The sequence below is a fragment of the Podarcis bocagei genome, assembly GCF_964188305.1.
Source record: "Podarcis bocagei genome assembly, chromosome: 13".
NCBI classification, from domain to species: domain Eukaryota; kingdom Metazoa; phylum Chordata; class Lepidosauria; order Squamata; family Lacertidae; genus Podarcis; species Podarcis bocagei.
This window is the reverse complement of record NC_138138.1, coordinates 57,639,705-57,663,206: the sequence shown is the minus strand read 5'-3', so window position 1 is coordinate 57,663,206 and position 23,502 is coordinate 57,639,705. Positions and strand designations below refer to the sequence as shown.

General features: G+C 48.8%; 3 protein-coding genes and 1 long non-coding RNA gene across 13 annotated transcripts in view; 3 read left to right on the top strand and 1 right to left on the bottom strand.

Annotated features, from left to right (window-relative positions):
- The window catches only part of LOC308572648 (uncharacterized protein), a 152,819-nt gene that overhangs the window by 27,736 nt on the left and 101,581 nt on the right, over positions 1-23,502 (top strand). The window contains exons 1-2 of one of the 10 annotated variants that reach the window (XM_081168889.1): positions 12,160-12,412; positions 14,311-14,437. The exons of 7 other annotated variants lie outside the window; for them this stretch is intronic. The gene's annotated coding sequence lies outside the window, so the exon portion shown is untranslated. Of the gene's footprint in view, positions 1-12,159; positions 12,413-14,310; positions 14,438-23,502 lie in introns of those variants that run through there. 2 more of the 10 variants (XM_081168890.1, XM_081168891.1) reach the window with 2 other exon arrangements.
- The window catches only part of LOC308572661 (uncharacterized protein), a 73,454-nt gene that overhangs the window by 9,337 nt on the left and 40,615 nt on the right, over positions 1-23,502 (top strand). The window lies entirely within an intron of this gene.
- On the top strand, positions 7-9,090 carry LOC308572666 (uncharacterized protein). The gene is made up of 3 exons (XM_081168943.1): positions 7-341; positions 871-997; positions 7,822-9,090. The coding sequence occupies exons 1-3, from the start codon at positions 267-269 to the stop codon at positions 8,805-8,807; spliced, it is 1,188 nt and encodes a 395-aa protein (XP_081025069.1). The 5' UTR covers positions 7-266; the 3' UTR covers positions 8,808-9,090.
- LOC308572683 lies at positions 908-13,693 on the bottom strand. Its single transcript, XR_014001836.1, has 3 exons — positions 13,600-13,693; positions 11,993-12,064; positions 908-1,029 (listed from the first exon to the last, which is right to left on the bottom strand). It is a non-coding gene; the product is annotated as an uncharacterized lncRNA (long non-coding RNA).

Genomic DNA, 23,502 nt, shown 5'->3' with positions numbered 1-23,502 from the left:
GTAAGAAGGAAGGAGTATTTTCTCAGTTTGGTCCCATTCTGTTGGTGTTGAAAGTAATCTAGTGGTTCTTTTGATCTTTTTGGGGAAGACACTTGAGGCCCAGAGCCCAGAGGAGCCTGATATATGATTTTGCACAATTAAATCTGAAATAGGTATAGGGGAGTATTTCTTAATCTGTAGTTAGAGATGCACTGCTTCACCTCTGAGAGAAGCATCCTGCACTCCTGTCTCCCCACTTCCCTTTGTCTCTCGCAGGTGAAAGAAGGATGCCGGCAAGACCTCCTCCTCCTCCATCTCTTCCTCCTGGTGGAGGGGAAGCAGCGGCTGAGGAACCGGATCAGGTAGGGGGAAGGAGCCTGGGGGGAAAGAGGTTGAGGGGGGGGAGACAGGGCGTTTCTGGGGACAAATGAATCCCCTCTTGACTTCTGTCAAAGCTGCCCTTAACAAAGGCTGAAAATGCCATTAATGAAGGTTTTTGTGCTGAGGATAACGAGTAACCCCTTCACCTTAACTCTGAATGTCGCTACTATTATTCATGATAAATTGTCTTTGGAACATCTGGGGAGTCTTTCCATCCCAGAACAACACACAGGGAGAGGAGAGAGGGATTCTTCCATTTGACAAACTGGAATGCTTGCACAGAGACAATGATCTGAATAAAACAAGGTGGAGTTCCACCCATTTTCACTAAGATTCATACCCATCATTAAAATACACGATGAAAGAACTCCATTAAAGCATTAAAATAAGCATCAATAATCAAAATGCGCAGCAGACCAATCCAATTACAACAACCCAGGCAGGAAGCAAAAGAGCAACGTGCAGGAAATAATCTTTATGCTGCCTAAGAGAAGGATATTTTTCTTTCAGAGCTCAGTTTCTTTTGAAGATGTCACTGTTTGTTTCACGGCTGAGGAGTGGGCGTTGCTGGATCCTGCCCAGAGAGCTCTGCATAAGGAGGTTACAGAGGAGAATCGTGGTATCCTGGCCTCTCTCAGTAAGGCTCCTAGTTGGATCATGAGATCTGTTCTGAAATTCCATACCTGTATCTCTATTGTGATGGAGCTCAATAGCGCTGCCTTCAGCCGCTGGGCTTCCAACACCTCCACAAGTCACCTTGAATGGAGGACTGTTTGGGCTGGGAATGTCCTTCCTCCAATTATGCCTTTCTAAACAGAGATCTTAATTGTCAACGGTACCTTTAGAATTATAGCATCATAGAGTTGGAAGAGACCACAAGGGCCACCGAGTCCAACCCCCTGCCAAGCAGGAAACACCATCAGAGCACTCCTGACATATGGTTGTCAAGCCTCTGCTTAGAGACCTCCAAAGGAGGAGACTCCACCACACTCCTTGGCAGCAAATTCCACTGTCGAACAGCTCTTACTGTCAGGAAGTTCTTCCTAATGTTTAGGTTGAATCTTCTTTCTTGTAGTTTGGATCCATTGCTCCGTGTCCGCTTCTCTGGAGCAGCAGAAAACAACCTTTCTCTCTCCTCTATCTGACATCCTTTTATATACCTTTATGTTAAACAGAGATCAGGCTGCTCTGAACTGCCCAAACCTTTTAAAATGAGTCTTCATTTTTAAAAGGTAAAGGACCCCTGACCCTTAAGTCCAGTCGCGGATGACTCTGGGGTTGCAGCGCTCATCTCGCTTTACTGGCCAAGGGAGCTGGTGTTTGTCCGCAGACAGCTTCCAGGTCATGTGGCCAGCATGACTAAGCCGCTTCTGGCGAAACCAGAGCAGCGCACGGAAATGCCGTTTACCTTCCTGCCAGAGCAGTACCTATTTATCTACTTGCACTTTGACATGCTTTCGAACTGCTAGGTGGGCAGGAGCTGGGACTGAGTAACGGGAGCTCACCCTGTCGCGGGGATTCGAACCGCCGACCTTCTGATCGGCAAGCCCTGGGCTCAGTGGTTTAGACCACAGCACCACCCACATCCCTTCATTCATTCATATATATATATATATATATATATATATATTTGCTTTCGTAGATTTTCACGGGTACAGGAATGCAGGTTTTGGTGTCTTCGGGTGTCTTCCCGTGTAAGAGTTGGGGTGTCTAGGCGACGTTTCGACGAGGTCTCACTCGTCATCTTCAGGCTGGTGCTTTCGGCTTCTTGTTCCAGTAACAAGAAGCCGAAAGCACCAGCCTGAAGATGACGAGTGAGACCTCGTCGAAACGTCGCCTAGACACCCCAACTCTTACACGGGAAGACACCCGAAGACACCAAAACCTGCATATATATATATATATATATATATATATATATATATTTGCTTTCGTAGATTTTCACGGGTACAGGAATGCAGGTTTTGGTGTTTTCGGGTATCTTCCCGTGTAAGAGTTGGGGTGTCTAGGCGACGTTTCGACGAGGTCTCACTCGTCATCTTCAGGCTGGTGCTTTCGGCTTCTTGTTACTAGAACAGAGCAGGATCTCAGTGTTTGAGTTCCTATAAATACTGTTGAGGGGGTGTGGTGTATAGCCTCCAACGTTCTGGGCAGAGAGGAAGTTCCCAGGTTATTGTGCCTTTTCTTCTTTTGTTCATTAATTACTTGAGGGATATCTTGAGTGATTTCTTGAGTGATATTCTGAGTACCACTTAGGAGGGTCATTAGGTGTGGATTAGTTGCTAAAGCTTTCGTGTCTTGACCTCTTGAGCTTGTGAAGAGTTTTTCTGAGTTTTTCTGAGAAGAGTTTTTCTGAGAAGATGGCTGTACTGCACTTAGTTGTGCTCTGGCTTGGCTTCGTGTATAGGGGCGAGCTGTGGTTTTGTGCCCTGTGCCAGCCAGGTCTGTGTAGGGATTGCAGGGGGGTGCAGCATCCGGAGGTGCCACTATGGTTTGGCTACTGGATGGTATCTGTAATTTATCTGTGGAGAGGGTCTGGGTTTGGGTCTGGTGTGGTTGATTGGAGATGGCGTTCTGTGTGCCTCTGGTTCTGGTGTCGGTTTTTGTGGGGAGGGCTAATTTCCAGATGTCTGGCAGGCGGGACGTGTCGTCACGCTTGTTCATGTTGTGAGGGTGTTTCTCTATCTCGATGGCTTCCATGATTATTCTCTTGTGGTGATGTTCCATGTTAAAGAGCAATTTGGAATCTGCAAAATTAATTTCGTGTCCTGTTTCTTTCATGTGTTGGTAAAGAGAGGAAGTTTTTTCTTCTTTTTTGACGGCATTCTTGTGTTATCGCAGAACACAAGAATGCCGTATCGCAGATACACAAGAATGCCGTCAAAAAAGAAGAAAAAACTTCCTCTCTTTACCAACACATGAAAGAAACAGGACACGAAATTAATTTTGCAGATTCCAAATTGCTCTTTAACATGGAACATCACCACAAGAGAATAATCATGGAAGCCATCGAGATAGAGAAACACCCTCACAACATGAACAAGCGTGACGACACGTCCCGCCTGCCAGACATCTGGAAATTAGCCCTCCCCACAAAAACCGACACCAGAACCAGAGGCACACAGAACGCCATCTCCAATCAACCACACCAGACCCAAACCCAGACCCTCTCCACAGATAAATTACAGATACCATCCAGTAGCCAAACCATAGTGGCACCTCCGGATGCTGCACCCCCCTGCAATCCCTACACAGACCTGGCTGGCACAGAGCACAAAACCACAGCTCGCCCCTATACACGAAGCCAAGCCAGAGCACAACTAAGTGCAGTACAGCCATCTTCTCAGAAAAACTCTTCTCAGAAAAACTCAGAAAAACTCTTCACAAGCTCAAGAGGTCAAGACACGAAAGCTTTAGCAACTAATCCACACCTAATGACCCTCCTAAGTGGTACTCAGAATATCACTCAAGAAATCACTCAAGATATCCCTCAAGTAATTAATGAACAAAAGAAGAAAAGGCACAATAACCTGGGAACTTCCTCTCTGCCCAGAACGTTGGAGGCTATACACCACACCCCCTCAACAGTATTTATAGGAACTCAAACACTGAGATCCTGCTCTGTTCTAGTAACAAGAAGCCGAAAGCACCAGCCTGAAGATGACGAGTGAGACCTCGTCGAAACGTCGCCTAGACACCCCAACTCTTACACGGGAAGATACCCGAAAACACCAAAACCTGCATATATATATATATATATATATATGCTTTCGTAGATTTTCACGGGTACAGGAATGCAGGTTTTGGTGTCTTCGGGTGTCTTCCCGTGTAAGAGTTGGGGTGTCTAGGCGACGTTTCGACGAGGTCTCACTCGCCTGAAGAACAGAAAGCACTCACCAACCTGAAGAAAGACAACAACATAATCATTCTCCCAGCAGACAAAGGTAATGCCACTGTTGTGATGAACACATCGGACTACCAAGCAAAACTATCAAATCTACTCCAAGACCCTACCTACCAACCTATAAAAACAGATCCCACCACCTATCTGGAAAAAACCACCAAATCCAAAATAAAAGCCTCTCCTATCAGTGAAGAAATCCAGCTAAGAATCATCCCCAGAGAAAAATCATCCAGATGCCCCAAACTCTACGGTCTCCCCAAGATACACAAAGAAGGAACACCACTCAGACCAATAGTCAGCTCCATAGGCTCACCTCTACAAAATCTCGCTAAATTTCTCGCTAAGCAACTTCAGCCCTATGCAGAATCCATCGCTTCACACGTTACTAACTCCTTCCAGTTCATAGAAACAATAAAGAAGCAAAACCTACATCCCGATGACCTACTTGTGAGCTTCGATGTTGTATCTCTCTTCACTCAAGTGCCCATTAATGAAGCCTTGACAGCCATTCAAAACAAATACAATCCCCCCAAATACATCCTGGACCTGACCAACCACTGCCTAACCAACACGTACTTCATCCACAATGGACAAAGATACAAACAGATAGAAGGAGCGCCTATGGGATCACCCCTCTCACCGGTCATCGCAAATTTGTACATGGAACACTTTGAAACCAATGCTTTAGACAAGTCAGAACACAAACCCAAACTTTGGCTCAGATATGTTGACGACACCTTTGTAATTTGGCCACACGGGAAAGAAAAACTAGACAGCTTCCTCACACATCTCAACAGCCTACACCCCAAAATACAATTTACTATGGAAATAGAAGCCAACAACCAACTTCCCTTCCTTGACGTCCTAATCTACAAAAAACCTGATGGCTCCCTAGGACACACTATCTACCAGAAAAAAACACACACCAACCGCTACTTACATGCACAATCACACCACCACCCTGCACAAATAAACTCCGTAGCCAAGACTCTCATCTCCAGAACCAAACGCCTGGCTGACAAAGACCACTTGACAACTGAGTTACAGAATCTCTCAAATGTGTTAATCGCCAATGGATACCAGCAAAACAGGGTTACGAAGCTAATCCAAAAAGAAACACCCCCCAAAAACCAAGACACAGAAGAAAACAATGGCATGGCCCTCCTTCCTTATATCAAGGGCACTACAGACAAAATCAGCAAAATCCTCCATAAACACAATATCAAAACAGCCTTTTGCACCAACCAAAAAATAGCCAATATCCTCAGAAACCCCAAAGATAAAATCCAGTTGGAAAACCAAGGGGTCTATGAAATACCCTGCAAAGTCTGCCCAGCCACGTACATTGGACAAACAAACAGACGAATAAATGCACGTATCGCAGAACACAAGAATGCCGTCAAAAAAGAAGAAAAAACCTCCTCTCTTTTCCAACACATGAAAGAAACAGGACACGAAATTAATTTTGCAGATTCCAAATTGCTCTTTAACATGGAACATCACCACAAGAGAATAATCATGGAAGCCATCGAGATAGAGAAACACCCTCACAACATGAACAAGCGTGACGACACGTCCCGCCTGCCAGACATCTGGAAATTAGCCCTCCCCACAAAAACCGACACCAGGACCAGAGGCACACAGAACGCCATCACCTATCAACCACACCAGACCCAAACCCAGACCCTCTCCACAGATAAATTACAGACTCCATCCGGTAGCCAAACCATAGTGGCACCTCCGGATGCTGCACCCCCCTGCAATCCCTACACAGATCTGGCTGGCACAGGGCACAAAACCACAGCTCGCCCCTATACACGAAGCCAAGCCAGAGCACAACTAAGTGCAGTACAGCCATCTTCTCAGAAAAATCTCTTCACTAGCTCAAAAGGTCAAGACACGAAAGCTATAGCAACTAATCCACACTTAATGACCCACCTAAGTGGTACTCAGAATACCACTCAAGATATCACTCAAGATATCCCCCAAGTAATTAAAGAACAAAAGAAGAAAAGGCACAATAACCTGGGAACTTCTTCTCTGCACCACACCCCCTCAACAGTATTTATAGGAACTCAAACACTGAGATCCTGCTCTGTTCCAGTAACAAGAAGCCGAAAGCACCAGCCTGAAGATGACGAGTGAGACCTCGTCGAAACGTCGCCTAGACACCCCAACTCTTACACGGGAAGACACCCGAAGACACCAAAACCTACATTCCTGTACCCGTGAAAATCTACGAAAGCAAATATATATATATATATATATATTCATTTTTACATTCTACAATGTTTCAACAACAACATTTAAATCTAAACAAATTCAGCCTACATTTTCTGCCACTTCCCTCCCACCCCCAACTCTGGGGTTCCTTATTTGATATTCTATTCTTACTGCATAATCAATTCAAATATATTTGCAAATGTATCCTTATACTTCCTTTAACTTACTTCTAATTGCTCATATTTATGTCAATCCTGCTAACATTTTCAATTGTTTTCAATTGTCTTTATATATTCAGCAAAATTTCCCCATTCTGTTAAAAATAAGTATCTCACGTTGATCTCTTAATCTTCTGGCAAGTTTGGCAATCTCAGCATGTTACGTCAGTTTTACTTGCCAGTCGTCTTTGGTTGGTACTTTTTCTTTCCGTCTTTGGGCGTATACCATTCAGGCAGCTGTGGTAGCATACATAAACAGGTTTTTCCACGCATCTTTGGCTACCTTTCCCCCCATTATACCTGAAAGGGAAGCTTCCGGTTTTTTAACAAAGATTATTTTCAGCATTTTTTTCAACTCGTTATAAATCATTTCCCCGAAGACTTTTACTATCTTACAGGAACACAATATGTGAAAAAGGTACCTTCCTTCACTTGACATTCCCAGCAGGCATTTGATTTGGTCTTGTACATTTTAGCTAAGTTACTAGGAGTCAAATACCATCTATACATCATTTTCTTTTAACTCATAACATGCTGTAAATTTCAAATCTCCATTCCACAATCTTTCCCATGCTGCCATTTCAATGTTATATCATCTATCCACTGCTCAATGTATCATCAGCGATTTGACCTGTTCATGTTTTGTCTACCATTCTAATAATATTTTGCCATTATGGTTTCTATTTCCCAGCAAGTTTTTACATTTATCCCAAACTATATATAAGTTTTTCCTAATAACATGATTCATGAAAGCTTTATGCCTTTCAGTTTTTCCATACCACAAATATGCGTACCAGCCCAATTTATGATCATGCCCTTCTAACTACAAAATCTGAACAGTTCTCAATGTTAACCACTACTTTAACCAGTAAAGGCATACTAAGCAGTGGTAACTTGGTTCTCAAATGGCTTAGTTGCCAAACAAATCAGCTACCAAACGCTGCAAACCCGGAAGTGTTCCAGTTTGCGAACATTTTTCAGAAGCCAAACGTCCGACGTGGCTTCCGCTTGAGTGCAGAAAGCTCCTGCAGCCAATCGGAAGCTGAACCTTGGTTTTCGAACACTGGGAACTCCATTTCTTTCTTAGGCTCTGATCTGTTCCTCTCTTTGTTGCAGGTGGTGATGAATTAGAAACTAAGAACCAGCGAATCCGTGACAAAATCCACACAGTGGAGAACCCATGTCAAAATGAGGAGTGTGGAGAGAGCTCTCATTCATCATCCCATCCAAGAAATCCCATTGGGAAGAAAACGTATCAGTGCTTGGAATGTGGGAAGAGCTTCCATCAGAGGTCCCATCTCACGGCCCATCAAAGAATTCACACAGGGGAGAAACCCTATCAGTGCTTGGAATGTGGAAAGAGTTTCAACATGAAGCAAAATCTCACTACCCATCAAAGAATTCATAAAGGAGAGAAACCTTATCAATGCTTGGAATGCGGGAAGAGCTTCAGTACAAAGGCCTATGTCACTTCCCATCAAAAAATCCATACAAGGGAGAAACCATATAAGTGCTGGGAATGTGGAAAAAGCTTTGACTGGAAATATAATCTCACCTCCCATCAAAGAATTCATACAAAACCTTATCAGTGCTTGGAATGTGGAAAGAGCTTCAGTGAAAGCATCAAACTCACTGCCCATCAAATAATTCATACAGGGGAGAAACCATTCCAGTGCTTGGAATGTGGAAAGAGCTTCTCTCGGAGTGACTCTTTCACTTTCCATCAAAGAACTCATACAGGGGAGAAACCCTATCAGTGCTTGGAGTGTGGAATGAGATTCACTCAGAAAGGAAGTCTCACTTCCCATCAAAGAACTCATACCTGGGTGAGCCCACATAAATGCTTGGAATGTGGAAGGACTTTTAGTCAGGACTCCCATCTCATTTCCCATCAAATAATCCATACAATGGAGAGACCGTATAAATGCTTGGAATGTGGAGAGTGTTTTAGTCAGGAGTCCTTTCTCACTTCCCATCAAAGAACTCACAGCGGGGAGAATCAGATTCCCCAAGAATCATTGAATTGTTGCATTGGATTGGATGGTGAGAGTCATCTTCTCCAACCCCCTGCAATGAAGGATATTCAACAAAATAATTCATAACAGATGGCCACCCAACCTTTGCTTAAAATCCTTCAATTCAAGAAGAGTCCACCACCACCTGAACCTCTTTGTTCCAAAGTCAAACAGTTCTTGCTGTTAGAAAGTTCTGCCTGATGTTTCATCAGATTCCCTTACTTGTATCTTGAATGCATTGGTGTGTCCTTCCACCAGAAGAGAAAAAAGCAAGTTTGCTCACTCTTCCATGGCACAGCTCTTTCGATGTTGGAAGATGTCTATCACATCTCCTTCTCCATCTCCATAATAAACATCCCTGCTCCCTCAACCGTTTCTCCGAAGTCTTGGTTTCCAGAGCCATGATCCCTTTGGTCTCCCTCCTCTGCACCATTCCAGCTTGTCAGGGATGAAGCCGATCCAGAAGTCTGGTTCAAAAGGTTTGGCCCCAGAAGCATCAAAGCCATTGTGGAGACAGAATGTGTGCAACACAACATTCCTGCATTGCAGGGCTTGGAGTGGAAGACCCTTGGGGTTCCTGCAAACTGCATAATTCTATGATTCTATGTTGATGCAGCCTAGAATAGCATTAGTTGGGGTTTTTTGCTGCTGCACCTCACTGTTGACTCACTACAAGCTTGTGGCCTACTAAGAACCCTTGATCCTTTTCCAATACAGTGGTACCTCGGGTTAAGAACTTAATTCGTTCTAGAGGTCTGTTCTTAACCTGAAACTGTTCTTAACCTGAGGTACCACTTTAGCTAATGGGGCCTCCCGCTGCTGCCGCTGCACGATTTCTGTTCTCATCCTGAAGCAAAATTCTTTACCCGAGGTAATATTTCTGGGTAAGCGGAGTCTGTAACCTGAAGCGTCTGTAACTCAAGGTACCACTGTATATGCATGTTATTCCTGCCTATGTGCAGAACCTGATATTTGTCCCTACTGAAATTCATTTCTTGCATTCAAAAGCCCCCTTTCTCCCCAAGGTTCTCCCCCTCTTCTTTTAATACTGACAACAACCCTGTGAGGTTGGTCAGGATGTGAAGCAGTGCCAGGCCCCCAAGGACACTTGGTGAGCCTCATGGCCGAGTAGGAATTTGAACCCAGGTCTGCCAAGTCATACTCTGACACTAACCACTATACCACACTAGCTCTGTCATGAGACTCTCAGAAATTGTGCCTTTGTGCGCTTCTGCTTCACGTTTAGGCGCAGTATTCCGGTCCTTGTTTTTAAGGTTGTGTACACATGTATCAAAACAATAATATAATAGTGCATTTAAGGTACTGTTAGCTAGGGGGGCAGAAAGGGTGAGTAACCATCTACCTTGGTTCTCGAACTTTATCCGCTCTGGAAGTCCATTCCCAAACCAAAGCGTTCCAAAACCAAGATGCGCTTTCCCATAGAAAGTAATGCAAAATGGATTAATCCATTTCAGACTTTTAAAAACAACCCCTAAAACACACACAAAAAAAGAGCCGCAAAAATAAATAGCAAAAAAAAAAGACAGACCTCAGCATAACACTCAAAACGAAAGTGGGGCACTTGAAACAGAGCATGTTTGGCTTCTGAAAAATGTTCACAAACCAGAACACTTCCTTTCTTGTGGGTTTCAAGTTGTTTGAAGACCAAGGCGTTTGAGAACCAAGGTACTACTGTATGTCTTTACAAATGTGTTTGTGGGAAGATTGTTATTCTTTTGTATTGATTCTTGCTTTTATTATGTATCTTGTGTTTTTATTTTGTATTTTTATGCTGTGAAGCATTCTGAGATCTTCTGGTGAAAGTCATTATACAAATGTAATAAATGGCAAAGTAAAAAGGTAAAGGTACCCCTGCCCGTACGGGCCAGTCTTGCCAGACTCTAGGGTTGTGCGCTCATCTCATTCTAGAGGCCGGGAGCCAGCACTGTCTGCAGACACTTCCGGGTCACGTGGCCAGCGTGACAAGCTGCATCTGGCGAGCCACCGCAGCACACGGAAATGCAGTTTACCTTCCCGCTGGTAAGCGGTCCCTATTTATCTACTTGCACCCAGAGGTGCTTTCTAACTGCTAGGTTGGCAGGCGCTGGGACCGAACGATGGGAGCGCACCCCGCCGCGGGGATTCGAACCGCCGACCTGACGATCGGCAAGTAGTCATAAACAATAAATAAAACTTTAGAATACACAACCAGACTGAAGAATACCCGCATAAATCATGAGAAGTTCTAAAATATACAAAAACCTACAGCTACAACTCCCCCTCCCCCAACCTGCTAAAGCAAAGTCTCTGTTCAGCAGCCTCAGCTTTTGTAGCTGGAGTCAGTCTGGACTCCATGAGAAAAGGCCTGCAAGGATGGAGGTTTTGGAGACTTACAGCCAGGGTGGTCTCTGTCCTCTTCATCAGCCTCAACCTTTGTAGCACTGGGTCCTTCTGTCCTAGGCCATGTTGAAAAAGACCTGCAGAGAGATGGTCTTCCAGGACTCTCAGCCAAGGTGGTTTCTGGCCTCTTCAGGAGAGACAGTTGGAGGTCGGAGTGGGGTGGGAGAGTGGTGGGAGTTGTGAAGGAGGGTTGGTTAGATCAGTAGAAGAGGAACAGCATAATAAAGCCTCCTTTTACAGTTTTTATAAAATAAAAGTAACAGGCATATCTGAAAGCACATGATGTACACAAAGTTACCTTGAACTTCCTGTTTATGTTTTAATAAAACTGTTATACTGCACAAGACATGTCATTCCTTGCTATGTTGGGGGAGAAGTGTTCAGATAGGAGTTCTGTGGGGTGGCACCAGGAATCAAGGGGGTGTTTGGTGAAAGGCCCCTTGAATAAAAGTGGGAAGGTGGCGCAGGGAGGTGTGGGCACTGCCAGAGCACCTCCGAGTGATGGCAAAGGGGGCATAACATGGGGAGATAAACTAGACCTCTTCATGGGACATTCCGAAGTGTTCAAAGCGCTTCATAAAAACAAACATCCATATAAAGTAGACCAGTAAAATTTCTCCAATGCAGGCGGTTTGAGAAATGGATGGAGAATCTTCCTTGCCCACCCAAAAATCCCAGTCTGATTTTAGCTGCCTATTGACACCTGTTTGGTGTCAATCCCAGGCATTTGCTGAACTGTCTTATGTGCTGGTTTTTAGTACTGTATTGGATAGTTGTGGTTTTTTAAAAAAGTGATTTTAAAGTGGGGGTGTCTTTGGAGGAGCATTGAGCTATGTCTGCCAGCTTGAGCTGGAAAAGTGCCTGTGACTCACAGCCAGGATGGTCACTGTCCTCATCCGCAGCCTCAGCTTTTGTAGCTGGAGTCCATCTGTACATCCATCACCCTGGACCAAAGGATTAAAAGAACAAAGAAGATTGGCTGGCCAAGGGTTAAGAGGAGTGGAGCTGTATTCCTAGACTGGACAGGAAAAGGAAGGTGAAGCTGGCAGGTCCTCCAGAACCAAAGCCCCTCCCTCCGCAGCGCCTGCCTTGCTCGAGAGGAAGGGATCTGCCCGCTCTCTTCTGGGATCTGGTGAGCCTCCTTTCCCTTCCCCAGAGGGTGCATTGGGGCGAAGGGGAGGGGGCAGAGGGGGTCTTCCAAATCCATGCAGCGTGGGACCCCCAAGTGAGGGAGCAGAGAGTCCTGACCCCTTCTTTTCTGCAAACCAGAGCAGGAGGCGAGTTCGCTGCAGGTATGAAACTGTGTTCCTTATTGTGCCAACTCCCTGGGGCAGGTGAGGTAAAGGACCCCTGGACGGTTAGGTCCAGTCGAATTCAGCTTTGAGGTGTGGCTCTCATCGCTGATTTCAGCCTGAGTGAGCCGGCGTTTGACCAGGCAGGATTCAGGGTCAGGTGGCCAGCAGGACTAGACCGCTTCTGGTGCAACAGGACACTGTGATGGGTGCCAGATCGCATGGAAAAGCCATTTGAGCAATGGGAGCTCAGCCTGTCACGCAGATTCGAACCTCCGACCTTACAATCAGCAAGCTCAAGAGGCTCTGTGGCTTAGACTACAGCGCCACCCCATCCACGACAGCCCAACACAACCCCAAATCAGAGAGCACTCAGCAAATGAGACTTTCATAGAATCACAGAATTGTAGAGTGGGAAGGGACCCTGGCTGTCATCTAGTCCACCTCCCTGCATTACAAGAATCTCCACTAAAGCATCCATGACGCTTTTAAAATCTCCATGGAAGGAGAGTCCACCAGCCTTCACAGGGAGGCTGTTCCATTCTTGAACACCCCTTACCCTCAGAGACAGAAGCTCCTTGAAGCCACGAGCCAATTCCCCTCCTGTCAGGTTCCTCTTTCCCCATCTCAACCATTCCTCATACGGCTTGGCTTCCAGACCCTTGATCATCTTGGCTACCCTCCTCTGCACATGTTCCAGCTTGTCAACATCCTTCCTAAATTGTTGTCCATGTGTGGCTAAAGTATTCCATCTGTGGTTTGACCAAGCAGTATAAAGGTAAAGGGACCCCTAACCATTAGGTCCAGTTGTGGACAACTCTGGGGTTGTGGCGCTCATCTCGCTTTATTGGCTGAGGGAGCCGGCGTACAGCTTCCAGGTCATGTGGCCAGCAGGATTAAGCCACTTCTGGCAAACCAGAGCAGCGCACGGAAACGCCATTTACCTTCCCGCCGGAGCGGTACCTATTTACCTACTTTCACTTGACGTTCTTTCGAACTGCCAGGTTGGCAGAAGCAGGGACCGTACAACGGGAGTTCACCCTGTCGCGGGGATTCGAACCGCCGACCTTCTGATCGGCAAGCCCTAGGCTCTGTGGTTTAACCCAGAGTGTCACCTGCATCCCAAGCAGTATAGAATGCTGCTATTACTTCCCTGAATCTGGACACTAGACTGGCTTCCCACTTACCTTTGTCTCTTGCAGGTGATATAAGGTTGCTGGCAAGACCTTCTCATCCATCTTTTCTTGGTGGCAGAGGGGAAGCAGGGACTGTGGAACCAGCTCAGGTAGGGGAAGGCGTCCTTGTGGGGAAAGAGGCGGAGGGGTGGGGCAGGCAGGGTTCCTCTGGAGTCCCAGGAATTACTCGCCTCTTCCTCTTGGCTTCTGTCAAAACAGCCCTTAACAAAGACTGACAATGTTATTGAAGAAGGTTTATGTGCTGAGAATAAGGAACTTATTCACCTTAATTCTTCTTCTGAATGTTGTTACCATCATTTATTTATTTATTGTTGCTGTTTTATTTGTCTGCTTATCATGAAATACTAAAATATGCTCCTCACTAGTTTACAAACCATTAAAAAATGTAACCAGGATTCACCTAACCAGCCCCGTCTGTTGCACAACTGGGCTTTCCTCCTTCTGCCCCCATGTGCCCCTTGAAGTTGTTTTTAGGGCATTGGGTGACTCCTCCACCTACACAGAACAATGCACAGAACAAAACACAAAATGAAATAATTCCATTAAGACGTTAAAAGAAGCATCCATACTTAGAATGTATGGGAAACAAAACAATCCCATTAAAACAGCACAGCAGGAACAGGCAGGAAACAGCAAAACCATTTGTGGTAATATAATCATTATACTGGCTAAGAGGAGGACCTTTCTCTCTCTCTTTTAAAGAGTTCACTGTCCTTTGAAGACGTCGCTGTTCGTTTCCCAGGTGAAGAGTGGGTGTGGCTGGATCCTGACCGGAGAGCTCTGCATACGGAAGTCATAAAGGAGAATTGTGGGATCATGGCCGCTCTTGGTAAGGCTCCCTGTTGGATCTTAATATCTTTTTTGAAATTCCGTACTAATCTGTCTATGTGAGTAACATCCCAAATTTCGATGGTTCTGAACAGCGCCACCTACAGCATCTGGGATTCTCACACCACACAGCTCACCTTGAATGGAGGGTTATCCAGCTGTATTGCAAGACAATACCCAGCTATTCCTCATTCTGCTAGGTGGTGTTTTCAAGTTCGTTCATTTTCCTTTGCATGCAAAAACTCCAATTCTTATTCTCACTCGCTATCAGGAAAATTCTTCCTCCGGTCCAGTACAATGAGTGTTCCTTATTAGGATAATAATCTATAATCCTTTATTTATTGTATGTTCATTAATTTGTACCCAATCCCATTTCCTGTTGGTCATGATGTCCCACCTTAATTTAGGAAGGAAAGTCCTTCCAATTCCTCTCATTTCCCCCCCAGATGAGTCACCACTTGCTTGGTGGTTTCCCCCCGGAGTTTACTTCAGCCATCACAGAATGTTTCTTACTGTTTCAGTCCATGGCTCCTCCATTCCTCCAGAATAATAGTTAAGAAACAGCCTTGTTAGAGGGCTTTGTGTTTTTCTTTTCTTTTTCTTCTTCAACATCTTCTATTTATCCAATTTACTTTCTTTTCCTACTTACCCACTCTGCTTTATTTTTATCTAGTTTGACTTTCATTGTATTCTATGCTGATATCCCCTGAAAACAGAGCATGCGAGGTTCACCCCAGTTCATCTCCCTGTCTTCAAAGGGAGAGTGTGATACTGGTGTCTTTGCCCTGGCTATCATAAATCATCACATAAGAATCTCTGCTGGCAGAGCAGCAACAGCCAAGAACTAGCCAGCCTCCCCCACCTTGGAAGTCACCGCTTCTGTCCCTTTTGCTTCACCAAAGAGATGAGTGACATTAGAAATGAAGCAAATTCCATGATTGGGCCAAACAAAATCCATTCAAGAAAAGAGCCAGGCTTTTGGAATCTCAGTTTCCCATATCCCTGAATGACAGTAAACAAAGCCAGTGAACCCTGAAGTAAGATCTCATCTATCTCCTTTCTGCTCTTCCTCTCTCACAAGCGTTAAGGACCATTGTTCAATAATTTGGGGGTTGGGGTTCCATTTCTTGCTGAGCCTCTCTTCATCTCTCTCTTTGTTGCAGGGGATGATGAACTGGAAATGGAGAACAAGGGAGGCCATGATGAAATTGACACAGAGGAGAAACCATATAAAAATTTGGAGTGTGCAAAGAGCTTCAGTCAAAGCTCCCATTCAACTTCCCATCAGAAGAATCCCATTGGGAAGAAACCTTATCAGTGCTTGGAGTGTGGAAAGTGCTTTGGTTGGAGGGCTCACCTCACTGTCCATGAAAGAATTCACACTGGAGAGAAACCATATCAGTGCTTGGAATGTGGCAAGAGCTTCAATCAGCAGGCCAATCTCACTACCCATCAGAGAATTCATACAGGGGAGAAACCTTACCAGTGCTTGGAATGTGGAAAGAGCTTCAAGGAAAGGGCCAAGCTCACTTCCCATCAAGTAATTCACACAGGGGAGAATCCTTATCATTGCTTGGAATGTGGAAAGAGCTTCAACTGGAAATATAATCTCATTTCCCATCAAAGAACCCATACAGGGGAGAAACCGTTTCAGTGCTTGGAGTGTGGAATGAGATTCAGTCACAAGGGAAGTCTCACTTCCCATGAAAGAACTCATACCTGGGAGAGTCCACATAAATGCTTGGAATGTGGAAGGAGTTTTAGTCAGGACTCCCATCTCATTTCCCATCAAATAATTCATACAATGGAGAGACCATATAAATGCTTGGAATGCGGAGAGTGTTTTAGTCAGGAGTCCTTTCTCACTTCCCATCAAAGAACTCACAGTGGGGAGAATCACAGTCTCCCAGAATCATTGAATTGTTGCATTGGATTGGATGGTGAGAGTCATCTTTTCCACGCCCCTGCAATGCAGGATATTCAACAAAAGAATTCATGACAGATGGCCGCCCAACCTTTGCTTGAAAACCTTCCAATTCAGGAGTGTCCCACACCACCTGAACTACTTTCTTTCACAGTCAAACAGTTCTTGCTGCTAGAAAGTTCTTCCCGATGTTTAGTCAGAATCTCCTTCCTTCTATCTGAAATCCATTGGTTTGGATCCTCCTTCCACCAGAGTAGGAGAAACCAAGTTTGTTCCATCTTCCATGGCACGGCCCTTCGCATATTGAAAGAATATGGTCCCCCGGTGAGCATTATGGCTAAGGAGGGACTTGAACCCAGGACTGCCAAGTTGTATTCTGAAACTCTAACCACTATACCACACTAGCTCTGCCAGGCGACTCTTGGAAAGTGTGCATGCATGTGCGTCTCTTTAAGTTTCGGCACAGTGTTGTGGTGCTTGTATTTAAAGTTGTGAACACATGGGATCAAAATAATAATAGTGCATTTAAATTACTGTTAGCTAAGAAGGCAGAAAAGGTGAGTTTTGGGGTGATGTAGCTGAGAACTGGGACGCATGCTTGTGTAACAACAACATCAAAGCCAGAGCTTTGCTTAATTAAACCTATGTCCTTTCTAATTAAATCTATGTCCTTGCAAATGTGTTTGGGGGAAGGGGTTATTCTTTCTTTTATTGCATATTTTGTGTTTTTATTTTGCATCTTTATGTTGTGAAACACACTGAGATCTTCGGATGAAAGACGTCATACAAATGTAATAGATTAAATAAATAAATAGCAAAATGGTCATAAGCAATAAATAAAACATTAAATACACAACCACACTGAAGAACAGCCACATAAATCATGAGAAGATCTAAAATAAAGAAAGAAAAACCTGTAGCAACAACAAACCTGCTAAGCCCAAGAGTTTGTTCAGCGGCCCCAGCTTTTGTAGCTGGAGTCAGTCTGGACTTTCCTAGGCCACATGGGAAAAGGCCTGCAAGGCAGGAGAAGGTCTTAGAGGACTCACAGCCAGGATGGTCTCTGTCCTCTTCCACGGTCTCAGCTTTTGTAGCTGGAGTCCATCTGCTCATCACCTTGGACCCGGCCCCCTCAGGCCGGTGGAGAAAGCCTGCAAGGAAACAGTTGGAGGTTGAACTCAGTACTAGATGAATAGCCTTGTACCACCCATTGTTACAGTAGTAATAAAGTAATGAAGAATGAACAAAAAAAACTGGAAGATTTGAAACCATACACTTAATGTTAGGGTTGCCTTATTTCAAAAAGTAAAAACCAGGACATCCCGAAAGCTGTTGAGCATTTTTTGGGAAGACCCTAACATAGTTGTGCTTTTTATAGGACCCCCCCCCCCCATTTTATGACAATGCCAAAATAACAAGATTTTTTTATTGATTTACCTAAGATCCAGGAAAATCTGGACTTATGGCAGCCCTAACTTATCTACACCAAGTTATCTTTAAATTGGTGTTTATTTTTAATAAATCAGTTGTACTCCACCTCACACCTCATTCTTCGCTATGTTGGGAGTGAAGTGTTCAGGTCGGAGTTCTGGGGTAGCAGTGGGAATAAAGGGGGGGGGGTTGGTGAAAGGCCCATCTGTGCCCCCTGAATGCAGAGGGAAGAGGGAGCAGGAGGGGGTGGGCGCAACATGGGAGAGAAACAACCTCCACATGGTACATTTCAAAGTTCTTAATATTAAAAAACTTTTAAAACATTCCTATAAGGTAGACCAGTAGCATAGGCACACCTTTCCTTAAACTTCACTTGCGAAAATGAGTTGATGTTCCGGTTTCTAGACTGGGGGGGGGGGGGGACTCAAATCAGTCTCTCGCTCCTTTCCTAGTTATGGAGGTGTAGCAGTTCAATCCTTTTCATCAGCCCAGGTTCCTTCACAGCCTAATACTCTTCCTCAGTCTCCCTCTCTCCTCTCAGCAATGCCCCTCCTGAGGCGTTTTAGTTTGTGCGCCAGACCCAGGGGATCCCTCGGCCCCCTTCTTTCTCTCAGACCCCCAGAGCCTGTCTCCCCCCCCGACTCAGCCCCTCTTCCCCTCTCCTTCTTCTGGCCCCCGAGATTCTCCTCAGGCCAGAGCCACTTCTCCCTCAGACTCAGCCCCTCTTCCCCTCTCCTTCTTCTGGCCCCCGAGATTCTCCTCAGGCCAGAGCCACTTCTCCCCCCGACTCAGCCCCTCTTCCCCTCTCCTTCTTCTGCCCCCCGAGATTCTCCTCAGGCCAGAGCCACTTCTCCCTCAGACTCAGCCCCTCTTCCCCTCTCCTTCTTATGGCCCCCGAGATTCTCCTCAGGCCAGAGCCACTTCTCCCTCAGACTCAGCCCCTCTTCCCCTCTCCTTCTTCTGGCCCCCGAGATTCTCCTCAGGCCAGAGCCACTTCTCCCTCAGACTCAGCCCCTCTTCCTCGCTCAGCTGCCAGGCTCCTTCTTCTGGCCACAGAGATTCTCCTCAGGGAGGATCTTCCCCCCAGACCAGAGCCACTTCTCCACTTCTCCCTCAGACTCAGCCCCTCTTCCCCTCTCCTTCTTCTGGCCCCCGAGATTCTCCTCAGGCCAGAGCCACTTCTCCCTCAGACTCAGCCCCTCTTCCCCTCTCCTTCTTCTGGCCCCCGAGATTCTCCTCAGGCCAGAGCCACTGCTCCCCCCGACTCAGCCCCTCTTCCCCTCTCCTTCTTCTGGCCCCCGAGATTCTCCTCAGGCCAGAGCCACTTCTCCCCCCGACTCAGCCCCTCTTCCCCTCTCCTTCTTCTGCCCCCCGAGATTCTCCTCAGGCCAGAGCCACTTCTCCCTCAGACTCAGCCCCTCTTCCCCTCTCCTTCTTATGGCCCCCGAGATTCTCCTCAGGCCAGAGCCACTTCTCCCTCAGACTCAGCCCCTCTTCCCCTCTCCTTCTTCTGGCCCCCGAGATTCTCCTCAGGCCAGAGCCACTTCTCCCTCAGACTCAGCCCCTCTTCCTCGCTCAGCTGCCAGGCTCCTTCTTCTGGCCACAGAGATTCTCCTCAGGGAGGATCTTCCCCCCAGACCAGAGCCACTTCTCCACTTCTCCCTCAGACTCAGCCCCTCTTCCCCTCTCCTTCTTCTGGCCCCCGAGATTCTCCTCAGGCCAGAGCCACTTCTCCCTCAGACTCAGCCCCTCTTCCCCTCTCCTTCTTCTGGCCCCCGAGATTCTCCTCAGGCCAGAGCCACTTCTCCCCCCGACTCAGCCCCTCTTCCCCTCTCCTTCTTCTGGCCCCCGAGATTCTCCTCAGGCCAGAGCCACTTCTCCCCCCGACTCAGCCCCTCTTCCCCTCTCCTTCTTCTGGCCCCCGAGATTCTCCTCAGGCCAGAGCCACTTCTCCCTCAGACTCAGCCCCTCTTCCCCTCTCCTCCTTCTGGCCCCCGAGATTCTCCTCAGGCCAGAGCCACTTCTCCCCCCGACTCAGCCCCTCTTCCCCTCTCCTTCTTCTGGCCCCCGAGATTCTCCTCAGGCCAGAGCCACTTCTCCCTCAGACTCAGCCCCTCTTCCCCTCTCCTTCTTCTGGCCCCCGAGATTCTCCTCAAGCCAGAGCCACCTCTCCCCCCCACTCAGCCCCTCTTCCCCTCTCCTTCTTCTGGCCCCCGAGATTCTCCTCAGGCCAGAGCCACTTCTCCCTCGGACTCAGCCCCTCTTCCCCTCTCCTTCTTCTGGCCCCCGAGATTCTCCTCAGGCCAGAGCCACTTCTCCCCCCGACTCAGCCCCTCTTCCCCTCTCCTTCTTCTGGCCCCCGAGATTCTCCTCAGGCCAGAGCCACTTCTCCCCCCGACTCAGCCCCTCTTCCCCTCTCCTTCTTCTGGCCCCCGAGATTCTCCTCAGGCCAGAGCCACTTCTCCCTCAGACTCAGCCCCTCTTCCCCTCTCCTTCTTCTGGCCCCCGAGATTCTCCTCAGGCCAGAGCCACTTCTCCCTCAGACTCAGCCCCTCTTCCCCTCTCCTTCCTCTGGCCCCCGAGATTCTCCTCAGGCCAGAGCCACTTCTCCCCCCGACTCAGCCCCTCTTCCCCTCTCCTTCTTCTGGCCCCCGAGATTCTCCTCAGGCCAGAGCCACTTCTCCCTCAGACTCAGCCCCTCTTCCCCTCTCCTTCTTCTGGCCCCCGAGATTCTCCTCAGGCCAGAGCCACTTCTCCCTCAGACTCAGCCCCTCTTCCCCTCTCCTTCTTCTGGCCCCCGAGATTCTCCTCAGGCCAGAGCCACTTCTCCCCCCGACTCAGCCCCTCTTCCCCTCTCCTTCTTCTGGCCCCCGAGATTCTCCTCAGGCCAGAGCCACTTCTCCCTCAGACTCAGCCCCTCTTCCCCTCTCCTTCTTCTGGCCCCCGAGATTCTCCTCAGGCCAGAGCCACTTCTCCCCCTGACTCAGCCCCTCTTCCCCTCTCCTTCTTCTGGCCCCCGAGATTCTCCTCAGGCCAGAGCCACTTCTCCCCCCGACTCAGCCCCTCTTCCCCTCTCCTTCTTCTGGCCCCCGAGATTCTCCTCAGGCCAGAGCCACTTCTCCCTCAGACTCAGCCCCTCTTCCCCTCTCCTTCTTCTGGCCCCCGAGATTCTCCTCAGGCCAGAGCCACTTCTCCCTCAGACTCAGCCCCTCTTCCCCTCTCCTTCTTCTGGCCCCCGAGATTCTCCTCAGGCCAGAGCCACTTCTCCCCCCGACTCAGCCCCTCTTCCCCTCTCCTTCTTCTGGCCCCCGAGATTCTCCTCAGGCCAGAGCCACTTCTCCCTCAGACTCAGCCCCTCTTCCCCTCTCCTTCTTCTGGCCCCCGAGATTCTCCTCAGGCCAGAGCCACTTCTCCCCCCGACTCAGCCCCTCTTCCCCTCTCCTTCTTCTGGCCCCCAAGATTCTCCTCAGGCCAGAGCCACTTCTCCCTCAGACTCAGCCCCTCTTCCCCTCTCCTTCTTCTGGCCCCCGAGATTCTCCTCAGGCCAGAGCCACTTCTCCCTCAGACTCAGCCCCTCTTCCCCTCTCCTTCTTCTGGCCCCCGAGATTCTCCTCAGGCCAGAGCCACTTCTCCCTCAGACTCAGCCCCTCTTCCCCTCTCCTTCTTCTGGCCCCCGAGATTCTCCTCAGGCCAGAGCCACTTCTCCCTCAGACTCAGCCCCTCTTCCCCTCTCCTTCTTCTGGCCCCCGAGATTCTCCTCAGGCCAGAGCCACTTCTCCCCCTGACTCAGCCCCTCTTCCCCTCTCCTTCTTCTGGCCCCCGAGATTCTCCTCAGGCCAGAGCCACTTCTCCCCCCGACTCAGCCCCTCTTCCCCTCTCCTTCTTCTGGCCCCCGAGATTCTCCTCAGGCCAGAGCCACTTCTCCCCCCGACTCAGCCCCTCTTCCCCTCTCCTTCTTCTGGCCCCCGAGATTCTCCTCAGGCCAGAGCCTCTTCTCCCCCAGACTCAGCCCCTCTTCCCCTCTCCTTCTTCTGGCCCCCGAGATTCTCCTCAGGCCAGAGCCACTTCTCCCTCAGACTCAGCCCCTCTTCCCCTCTCCTTCTTCTGGCCCCCGAGATTCTCCTCAAGCCAGAGCCACCTCTCCCCCCCACTCAGCCCCTCTTCCCCTCTCCTTCTTCTGGCCCCCGAGATTCTCCTCAGGCCAGAGCCACTTCTCCCCCCGACTCAGCCCCTCTTCCCCTCTCCTTCTTCTGGCCCCCGAGATTCTCCTCAGGCCAGAGCCACTTCTCCCCCCGACTCAGCCCCTCTTCCCCTCTCCTTCTCCTGGCCCCCGAGATTCTCCTCAGGCCAGAGCCACTTCTCCCTCAGGCTCAGCCCCTCTTCCCCTCTCCTTCTTCTGGCCCCCGAGATTCTCCTCAGGCCAGAGCCACTTCTCCCCCCGACTCAGCCCCTCTTCCCCTCTCCTTCTCCTGGCCCCCGAGATTCTCCTCAGGCCAGAGCCACTTCTCCCCCCCACTCAGCCCCTCTTCCCCTCTCCTTCTTCTGGCCCCCGAGATTCTCCTCAGGCCAGAGCCACTTCTCCCCCCGACTCAGCCCCTCTTCCCCTCTCCTTCTTCTGGCCCCCGAGATTCTCCTCAGGCCAGAGCCACTTCTCCCCCCGACTCAGCCCCTCTTCCCCTCTCCTTCTTCTGGCCCCCGAGATTCTCCTCAGGCCAGAGCCACTTCTCCCTCAGACTCAGCCCCTCTTCCCCTCTCCTTCTTCTGGCCCCCGAGATTCTCCTCAGGCCAGAGCCACTTCTCCCTCAGGCTCAGCCCCTCTTCCCCTCTCCTTCTTCTGGCCCCCGAGATTCTCCTCAGGCCAGAGCCACTTCTCCCCCCGACTCAGCCCCTCTTCCCCTCTCCTTCTCCTGGCCCCCGAGATTCTCCTCAGGCCAGAGCCACTTCTCCCCCCCACTCAGCCCCTCTTCCCCTCTCCTTCTCCTGGCCCCCGAGATTCTCCTCAGGCCAGAGCCACTTCTCCCCCCCACTCAGCCCCTCTTCCCCTCTCCTTCTTCTGGCCCCCGAGATTCTCCTCAGGCCAGAGCCACTTCTCCCCCCGACTCAGCCCCTCTTCCCCTCTCCTTCTTCTGGCCCCCGAGATTCTCCTCAGGCCAGAGCCACTTCTCCCTCAGACTCAGCCCCTCTTCCCCTCTCCTTCTTCTGGCCCCCGAGATTCTCCTCAGGCCAGAGCCACTTCTCCCTCCAACTCAGCCCCTCTTCCCCTCTCCTTCTTCTGGCCCCCGAGATTCTCCTCAGGCCAGAGCCACTTCTCCCTCAGATTCAGCCCCTCTTCCCCTCTCCTTCTTCTGGCCCCCGAGATTCTCCTCAGGCCAGAGCCACTTCTCCCTCAGACTCAGCCTCTCCTCCCCTCTCCTTCTTCTCGCCCCCGAGATTCTCCTCAGGCCAGAGCCACTTCTCCCTCAGATTCAGCCCCTCTTCCCCTCTCCTTCTTCTGGCCCCCGAGATTCTCCTCAGGCCAGAGCCACTTCTCCCTCAGATTCAGCCCCTCTTCCCCTCTCCTTCTTCTGGCCCCCGAGATTCTCCTCAGGCCAGAGCCACTTCTCCCTCAGACTCAGCCCCTCTTACCCTCTTTTTCTCCTGGCCCCCGACATTCTCCTCAGGCCAGAGCCACTTCTCCCTCAGACTCAGCCTCTCCTCCCGCCTCAGCTCCA

What these genes read in the sequence shown, in the direction of transcription:
- LOC308572666 (XM_081168943.1), top strand. Translation starts at nt 267, where the DNA reads ATGCCGGCAAGACCTCCTCCTCCTCCATCTCTTCCTCCTGGTGGAGGG. An exon ending in CGGCTGAGGAACCGGATCAG is followed by an intron (nt 342 to 870) that starts GTAGGGGGAAGG and finishes TTTTTCTTTCAG; the next exon opens with AGCTCAGTTTCTTTTGAAGA. An exon ending in TGGTATCCTGGCCTCTCTCA is followed by an intron (nt 998 to 7,821) that starts GTAAGGCTCCTA and finishes TCTTTGTTGCAG; the next exon opens with GTGGTGATGAATTAGAAACT.